This window comes from Suricata suricatta, chromosome X (genome assembly GCF_006229205.1).
Source record: "Suricata suricatta isolate VVHF042 chromosome X, meerkat_22Aug2017_6uvM2_HiC, whole genome shotgun sequence".
Taxonomy (NCBI): domain Eukaryota; kingdom Metazoa; phylum Chordata; class Mammalia; order Carnivora; family Herpestidae; genus Suricata; species Suricata suricatta.
Window position 1 is genome coordinate 30,414,155 of NC_043717.1, and position 10,063 is coordinate 30,424,217.

Here is a 10,063-nt window from a genome sequence, read left to right on the forward strand (position 1 = left end):
ACAAGAAGACAGAAAAGGCAGGAAATCAGAAGTGTAATTTGCCATAAAAAAATAAGTCCTTCCTATCAGGAATTTGCAAAAATATTTGGTGGGACATTGATCCACCTATCGAGGGTTGAAACCAATCTTATCTAGATTTTAAAGAAAATCACATTTACTGCCCATAGCAGTGGGCTTTGAAATGTTCAGCTTAAGGGAATCACAAAGTTGATAGTGGATTTCAAGTGTAGTTCTTTAGAAATAAGCTTCGGGCATTGCTATTAGTAATATTGTCTAGCAGTGCTGTGCCTGGATGGCTCAGTCAGTTAAGAGTCTGACTCTTGGTTTCAGCTTAGGCCATGATCTCATGATTTGTGGGTTCGAATCCCTGAAAGGATTCTCCTTTCTCTCTCTTCTCTCTGACCCTCCCCTGCTCGCTCTCTGTCCCTATCTCAAAAATAAGTAAATAAATTTATAAACAATAACAATTTAGGAATATTGTCTAGTAGTTATTGATTCAGTTAGCACTGTGGCTTTTCTGCCCCAAGACAGTCTACATTCCCCTGCAACTACATGAAGAAAAACAATCTATCAGAAGTCACTTTAATTCCTTATTGCTTTGTAATTTTGTATGTTCGAAGAAAACCTGGTCCAATATAAGTTATACATCTGACAAGTTACTAGATATAATGAATGAGAAAGGCATATTTTAATGGGAACATTATAGTTTCATTCCCAATATAAAATTTTATTTTATTATTTTTTAAAATATTTCTTTATTTTTTAGAGCGAGAAAGAGAGAGAGAGAATGTGTGGGTGAGGTGCAGATAGAGATGGACACACAGGAAGCAGGCTCCAGGCTCTAAGCTGTCAGCACAGAGCCCGACATGGGACTTGAACTCACCAACAGCGAGATAGTGACCTGAGCTAACATCAGATGCTTAACCGACTGAGCCAGCCACGTGCCCCATGATCCACAATTTTTAATGATTAAGATCAGTGATAAGAATATGATAAGGTAATTGATGGTTAAGAATTCTATAGTAATTTTTGAGAGAGCAACTTCCCAAATTCATGGAGACAAAGCAAAAATAAATAGATGGATAGACAGACAGACAGATAGATAGATGGATAAAATTTCCTCTTCTGGCCAAGATAGAGAAAAAGGGTCTAGATTTACCCGTTGGAACAACAAAAAAAAATGGGGGGAGGGGTGGAAATAAGACAATAGTTCATAAGACACTGGATAGTAGGCAGTAGAGATTTGTCCCTGAGAGATGGCAAACAAATGAGATGAGCCCTATGGTTGCCCCAGGTTACTTAACAGATTTTTAGGCCATGGCTCAGGGAGGGGAAACCTAGGCAGAGACCAACATTTACTCTAAAATTAGGAGATTAAGCTAGGAGACATTGGAGAATGAAATGGGTAGACTTCTCAAGACCAGAAAGTAAAGTTTTATGTAGAAAGAACTTCAGAAACTTTCAGACCCCAACCCCACCCCCATCCTAATTGTTGAACTGATTTTTGATCTGCTCATGCTAATGAGGAACTTACCTAAGGCCACGACATGAATTACCTAAACAGATTATAAGTCACAGCGTCTGGCGTGTATACCAGGCCTAGAATAGTGGCTGTTCTGCCAGCAAGACTGGAAAGCCTCAATATTCACAGGTACTAGTTGTAGACCTGGAAGAGTAGGGAATAGTTTGCCACAGATTGAACACTGCCTATTAAATCTTAAAAAGAGCCGAAAAGGATCAGACCATTTCCAAGCAATTTAACAGCATACGGAAACAAGCTTCAACAATAATTATATAATACCTCAACTATCCAGCACCCACCTGGATAAATTTTACTATTTTTGGCATCCAGCAATTACTAGGGTGGGAGAGGGATTAACATGCTTCTAAAATTAAGAGATAAACCAACCAATCAAAACCAACCCAGAATTGATACAGATGTTAAAATTATCAGGAAAAGACATTAAAAACAGTTTGAATGTCTGTATTCCTAATTTTCAAAAAATTAAACAGAGACATGTAAAAACAAATGAAACCAAACTTCTAGAGATGAGAATTTCAAAGTGTAAGATGAAAATTATATTGTAAGGCATTCATGACAGATCAGATATTGCAGAAAAAAAGATTACTGTACTTGAAGATCTAACGAGAGAAATCAACTGAAATGCATTACAAAGGGAAAAAAAACCTTCAAATGAGCATAGCATCAGTGACTTGTATGAAACTTCAAGTAATATAATATGTGAATAATTGGAATCTACAAAAAGAGAAGAAAAAAAGCAAGGTGGAAAACACATCTGAAGAAATTATGGCAATTTTCACCCAGATTTGATGGAAATTATAAACACACAAATTCAAGATGTTCCATAAGCCACAGCGACAAGAAATACAAAACATGACACTGTGACACATAATAATCCATTTGCTCAAAAACAATGATAAAGAAAACATCTTAAAAGTAGCCAGAGGGGGGAAAAAGACATATTATGTACAAACGGAAATCAGAGTGATTTTATACCTCTCGCCCCAAACAATGCAAATGAAAAAACAATGGAGCTATCTTTTTTTAAAGTACTGAAAGAAAAACACCTATCATGCCAGAATTCTATACACAGAGAATACATCTTTAAAAATATCTCTGAAATGGGGCATCTACCTGGGTGGAACAGTAGATTAAACATCCAACTCTTGATTTTGGCTCAGGTGATCTCATGGGTGTGAGATAGAGCCCTATGTTTGGGATTCTCTCTCCTTCTCTCTCTGCCCCTGCCCCTCTGTCTCTGTCTGTCTGTCTGTCTCTCTCTCTCAAAATAAATAAACATTAAAAAAATATTTTATAAAAACAAGGTAAAATAAGAAAAAAATTCAAGCATATAAGAAAAGAACAATTTTGTCACCAACGGACATATAGTACAGTATATTTTTCTTTTCCTTGAAGGAAAATGATACAATAGATATATTGATCTAAACCAAAGAGTAAAGAACAATGAAGCTGATCATTACATGGGTAAATACTTTTAAAATGTTTATTTAGTTTGAGAGAGAAAGAGAGAGAGCAAGGGAGTGTAAGGCAAGGGGGTGGGGCAGTGGTGGAGAGAGAGAATCCCAAGCAGGCTCCGTGCCGCCAGTGCAGAGCCCAATACAGGGCTTGATCTCCTAAACCATGAGACTAACACCAGAGCCAAAACCAAGAGTCAGACGCTTAACTAACTGAGCCACCCAGGCACCCTGGTAAATATGTTTATGTTAAAATCTATTTAAGAGTGATACAGTCTTTAAGCCAAAATAATTCAAAAAGTAGTGTGGAGATTATAAAATATATAAAAGCTAATGAATGTCCACATGCTGCAGACTAACTATGTCTCCCCCAAACTTACATGTTGAAACTTAGTCTCCAATATAATGGTATTTGGGCATAAGACCTTTGGGAGGTGATTAAGTCATGAGGGTGAAGCTCTCACGAATGGGATTAAAGCCCTTATAAAAGAGGCTGTAGAGAGAGTCTTAAGCCCTTATGCCACGTGAGGACACAGGTAAAGATGGGCTTCTATGAACCAGGAGGTTGATTCTCACCAGATACCGAATCTGCCTGTACCTGAACTTGGAGTTCCCAGCCTCCAGAACTGTGAGAAATAGATGTCTGTTGTGTATAGGCTACCCAGTGCAGGATGTTCTGTTATGGCAACCTGAAAGAACTAAGAAATTGGTACCAAGAAGTAAGGTGCTGCTGGAACAAATACCTAAAAAGCTGTAAGTGGCTTTGGAATCAGGTAATGCGTAAGGCTGGAAGAGTTTTGAAGTGCATACTGGAAAAAGCGTTGTAGTTGCCATGAACAGACCATTACGGGAGACATAACAGCAGACCGAAGTCGGGAGAAGAAACCAATCAAAAAGAAAACAAAAAATAATGGGAAAAGTCAATGAAATTAAAAGCTTTATTTAAGAAGATCAATAAATTGTGTTATTCTGTATCCAGTCTGATTAGGAAGAAAAGGAAAAAAGAAGATACAAACTACAAAAATCAACAATGGAAGAGGTGGCATTACCATAGATCCCACAGATATTTAATGGACAATAAGGAAATAGTACGGATACTTTATGGCAATAATTTTGACAATATAAATAAAACGAACATATTACTTGAAATATACAAACCAAAACTTATTCAAGAAAAATTGGATAACCTAAATATCCCTATAACTATTAGAGAAACTGAATTTGCATTTAAAAAAACAAAAAACAAAAACCTTCCCACAAAGTAAATTTCAAGCCTGGATGGCTTCACTAATGACTTCTACAAAATATTTAAGGAAGACACAACACCAATCCTATAGTTTCAGAAAATGGGAGACGACGGGGGTACTTCCCACATCATTCTATGATGTCAGCACAATCCTGATAACAAAGCTAACAAAGGCATTAAAGGAAAAGAAACACCAGATAACCCCCATAAACAGAGATGCAGAGACATGTTTGCAATATTTTATCAAATTTAATCAAACAATAAATACAAAGGACAGGTGGGATGTATCTCAGGAATTCAAAGTATTTTTGTCACACACAAATCACTGTGATTTATTATTTTAGAAGCTTTACTTTAGAAAGTAAACGTTGTATGAACATCTCAATGGGTGCAGAAAAGCATCTGAGACAATCCACGATCTGAAACAAAGCATTTGTCACTAGGCCTCAGAACTCTAGGAATAAAAAGAACTTAACCTGAAAAACAGTATGTACAAAAAAACCTAAAGCTAGCATCAACACTTAATGGCTTTGTCCCTAAGATCAGAAATAATACAAAAATTGGGGCACTAGGGTAGCTCAGTTGGTGAAGTGCCCAACTTTGGCTCAGGTGATGATCACATGGTTCGTGAGTTTGAGACTCTTGTCAGGCTCTGTGCTGACAGCTCAGAGCCTAGAGCCTGCTTCGGATTCTATGTCTCCCTCTCTCTCTTCCCCTCCCCTGATCACACTGTCTCTCTCGGACTCTTAAAAATAAATACACATGAAAAAAACTTTTTTAAATACAAAAATTTCTGTTCTTATCACTTCTATCAACATACGTATGTTCTAGCCAGGGCAATAAGGCCAGGAAAAAAAATTTTTCTGATTGGAAAGAAAGAAGTGAAACTATCTTTATTAAGACATGACATGAATCTCAGTGTAGAAAATTCAATGCACTTTACAAAAAAAAAAAAAAAAGAAAGAAAGAAAAAAGAAGAAAAGCTACTAGATGGATTGCCCAGGTGGCTCTGGGGTATTAAGCATTCGACTCTTGGTGTCAGCTCAGGTCATGATCTCATGGCTCATGAGTACCAGCCCCATACTGGGCTCTGTGCTGACAGTGCAGAGTGTACCTAGGATTCTCTCTCTTCCCTCTCTCTCTGCTCCTCCTGCATGTTCTCGTCTCTCAAAATAAATAAACAAACTTATGTCAGTTTACAAAGGTTGCATGATACAAGATCAATACACGAAAATAAATTATTTTTGTATTGTATATGTTATCAATGAACATGGTGACTAAAAATTACAATACTAGTTTTAGTAGTATCAAAAAAACATAAAATATTAAGGAAAACCTAGAGAAACAGAGATGTGAAAGAACTGTGCATCGACAACTACAAAATATTGCTGAGATAAATGAAAGAACACATGTAAATGGAGACTTGGACTTTTTTCAGGGGTCAGGAAACTCAATATTAGATGTCAAAATTGATTAAATGATTCCACCAAATCCTAATCCAAATCTCAAGAGGCTTTTTTATAGACACTGACAAACTAGTTGTAAAATTACTATAGACATTCAAAGGACCTAGAGGAGTAAAAACAACTTCGTAAAAGAAGAAAGAACTTGAAGGACTAACGCAGCCTTATTTTTAGACTTATAACATACAAAGTAATCAGCACAGTGTGGAATGGTCACACAGAGAAAGCAATGAAAAGAAAAGCAACCAGAAATGAACCCTCGGAAATATGGACAACTTACACCTACCAAATTACTAAAGGCAATTCAGTGAAGAAAAGCTATTCTTTCAAAAAAAAACTTCCGGTGGCTCAATCAGTTAAGCATCGAACTTTTGCTCTCAGCTCTGGTCATGATCTCACAGTTTGTGGGTCCGAGCCTTGCATTGGGCTCTGCATATATCACGTGGAGTTTGCTTGGAATTTTGTCTCTTTCTCTTTCTATCCCTAACTCACTCAGGCAAATGCGTGTGTGCGCACTCTCTCGCTGCCAAAATAAATAAACTTAAAAAAAAAAAAAAGAAGATTCTTAAAAAAAATTCTGGAACCATGGGATATACACAGGCAAAAAAATAAAAATAAAAAATAAAAACTTGGGGCGCCTGGGTGGCTCAGTCGGTTAAGCGTCTGGCTTCGGCTCAGGTCATGATCTCACGGTTCGTGGGTTCGAGCTCCGCGTCAGGCTCTGTTCTGATGGCTAGCTCAGAGCCTGGAGCCTGCTTCGGATTCTGTGTCTCCCTCTCTCTCTGACCCTCCCCTGCTCTCACTGTCTCTGTCTCTCAAAAATAAATAAAAACCATAAAAAAATTAAAACATAAAAACTTGATCCATATTTTGCATCACCTAAAAAATGAAATTTAAATAGAGGACCGATCTATATGTAAAACCTAAGATAGAAAACGTAGTAGAATGAAAAACAACTTTATGACCTTTGCATAGGAAAAGCTTTCTTATATATAACACAAAAAGAATAATCCATAAAAAGGTAAACTGATCAATCGGACTTCATCAAATGTCAAAACTCTGCACTTTGAAAACCAATGTTAAGACAATGAAAATGTAAACCACAGATGGGGAGGAAACATTGAGAGAAAAATTTACAAATCATATATCTGATAAAGGACTTACATTCAGAACACACAAAGAACTCAGAACTCAATGACATAAAGCAATACAATTTTAAGATGTGTGAAAAATTAGGAGCGATAAATGGCAAATAAGCACATGAAGAGATAGTCATTAGGGAAACGCAAATGAAAAGCACAAGGAAATATCATTACACACCTATCAGAATAGCCACAATTAACACGGCTAATCCTACCAAGTATGGGCCAGTATGCAGAGGAAGAGCAATTCTCACTATTAGAAGGAATATTAAATAGTACATCCCCTTGGGGAAAGTTCAGTGGCTTCCTCAAATGTTAAACAAACACCTATCATATGCTTCTGCTATTCCTTTCTCTGCTAAAGTTTACCCAGGAGAAATGAAATGATGTACAAAGACAGGAACACAAATATTTGTGGCAGCTTTATTTGTAACAGCCTCAAATTGGAATTAACCCAAAGGTCCATTAAAAGGCAAATGGATAAATCAAGTGTGGAATACGCCCATATAACGGAGTTGTACCCTTCAACAAAAAGGAATCAACTTTTGGCATCCACCCCAGGAGAAAGCTGGTTGCCAGGAGGCAACTGCGTGGATCCCCCACCCCCACCCCACCGGGGAAGAATCTGGGGGGCCTGACTACAGAGGTCTCCTAGCAACCGGAAAACAAATCACTGAAGCTTGTGGTGGCCCAGGGGCCAGTGGTACCATGGAGAACAAGAAGCGGCTGTTAGCCCCGGGGCCTCTGGAACCGATGCCCCTGGGTGAGAGCTGCAAGCCCTGGTACAAAGACAGATTGCCTCCCAAGAGTTTTGCAAAGCAGAAGAATAAGCTTCTGATGTTCCCCACCTCTCTGGACAGCCAGAGGTGGGTATTTGTGAAAGAGGGGCTGGACGACTTCAGGAGGGGGTGTCCACCATGTGAAGGTCTGATCACTCGCAGCCCTAAGCAGGGATTTCTCCCCATCATTGCTCACAGAGTTCCCCAACATGGCCCCACAAAGAGTCATAAAAAGCCGACCAGGGAAGCAGACCCATTTTCTACTCTCTTCCCAGCCCAGCTAGCAAGGAAGGCATTCGTAGAGGACACTGAAGCCCACTTGACTGAGCATCCCTTGGCTTTCTACCCAAGTCTGAAGAAAGCTCTACCTGCAGACCTCTTATTAAAAGTGCTGGAAGTGCTGGATCCCGACAGGAAGCTGGAGGCCACTTGGGCTTCTTGTGAGGACACTGAGAAAAGAACCAAGTCTCCCACAAAGCTTTCTAAGAAACGTCCAGCCAAAGTCGAACTTCCCAAGAAGACTCCTAGGTCCCAGCCAGACAAAGTGCCTCCTGAAGAAAAGAGGTCAAGCACAGATGATTTGCTCACAGTTCCTCCTATTCGTAGAGAAATACCAATAGGAATTCGTCAATTCTGCGAATGGGCTGCTACTTTCGGAGACACGGACATTGATGAAGAGTTCATCATGCAACTGTATGACACTCACTACAAGTGCAAACTGACCCGTGAAATAGTCTGCATGAAGAAATTAAACCAGGTTCCTATGGATCTAAAGAACAGGAAGGGGCTAGATGAGATGGAGGGCATAAGATTCTCCTTACAGGAGAAAGACTGGGAGAAGAAACTCCAGCCACCACAGAATCCTTATAAACCCAACTGGGTGAAAATAAGGTATGGAGCATGGTACCTGAAGCCCAAATTATGGAAAAAGCTAATAAATGATGAACCTTTGATCGACCGCAAGGTTTTACTTGAAGCTCAAGATGGGAGTTTGAATGTTCCTGAAAAGGATATTATTGAAGATCTTTATGGAACAATTGCCTTTAAAGATTTCATTCAACGCAAGGGCTACAGGATGCCTGGCATTCTTGAGAAGTTGTTTACCAGGAAGGGATGGAGCTATGATTCTGTTAAGACTCCTATGGAGCGAGTAATAAAAATGTACCCACCTTTAGAAGAAGACTCACTCGAAGAGATTTAAACACTTTTCTATTTACTACTTACTTGGTGACTTCTCTTTCATTTTAACAGTAAGTAGAATTCATGATGAGTGTTCCACTGTGCATGTACAATTTTGATTCCACAACATCTGTCAATTTAAGACCTAATGTCTATAAAGATTCCTCAATGACTTTCTGCTTGGGACCGTCAATATTTTATTAACTACAAAATCAATATTAATATGTACTCCTCTTACATATTTATAGCATGGTGAATATTAGATTATATCAATTATTCGTAAAAATAAAACTCTAAAAGGATTACTTAACAAACTAACCTACTTATGTCAGATACAGTATGAAAGGAGTCTCAAAATAAATGTGCCAAGTAAAAGAGATTTGTATAGTTTCATTTATATAATTACCATTATTTTGTTAAGCAAAATGTAAAAGTCACAGCCAAAATATTGTTAGTTTCATTTAATAATCAAATTGTTACTTCACCTGTAAGGATTGTATCAAGCCCCCAAACTAGACTGAAAACTATTCATGAACGGGTGCTTGGGTGGCTCAGTCAAAGTGTCTGAATTTTTAGCTCAGGTCATGAACTTGTGGTTCATGAGTTCAAACCCCACGTCAGGTTCTGTGCTGATGTTATGCCCAGATCACAGTATCGTCCCCCACTGTGCTGATGTTATGCCCAGATCACAGTATCGTCCCCCAAAACCAGAGACTACCAGGGAGACCGAGTCATGCATGCAAAAGCAAAGGGCTTTATTACGGGCTTGGGCTCAGGCTCACAGACTTCACCAACGTAGTGGATCCGTGCTGAGAGCCCCGAACAAGGGCTGAGCAGGGTTTTTATGGGGTTTGGGAGGGGGGTTACAGGAAATTGTGACACAGGTACAGGGGTCCAATCATTATCGCATAACATCATTGGCAGTACCTTTAACCATACACACTGCTCAGAGTATTCGTTACTTTTGGCGGGACCCAATCACAACATTTAGAGTGTTAACCAATTACAGAGTGGACCCAGGACCCTCATGTGGAATGGAACTAGCCATAAGCAATAAATGATTATCTATAGCTTCTATCTCCAGGCCTGCCCTTAGGAATGTTAAGCATTTTAGCTGGCCGCTTCTGATTGGGTGTTCCTAGGGTGGTCCCTGGTTGAGCGATCTGTGCCCTTTTATTGTCTAATGATTCTGGGAAAGCAACACTTAGGCCTCCAAGGTCAGAGGGGAAACTTGAAGCCTGTCATGGAGTCCCTTTG

At 39.0% G+C, this 10,063-nt stretch overlaps 1 protein-coding gene across 1 annotated transcript; it reads left to right on the forward strand.

The window, feature by feature from the left end:
* The first annotated feature begins 7,556 nt into the window (after positions 1–7,556).
* Positions 7,557–9,183, forward strand: FAM47C (family with sequence similarity 47 member C). Its single transcript, XM_029929641.1, has one exon. The coding sequence runs from the start codon at positions 7,557–7,559 to the stop codon at positions 8,826–8,828; it is 1,272 nt and encodes a 423-aa protein (XP_029785501.1). The 3' UTR covers positions 8,829–9,183.
* The last annotated feature ends 880 nt before the right edge of the window (positions 9,184–10,063 follow it).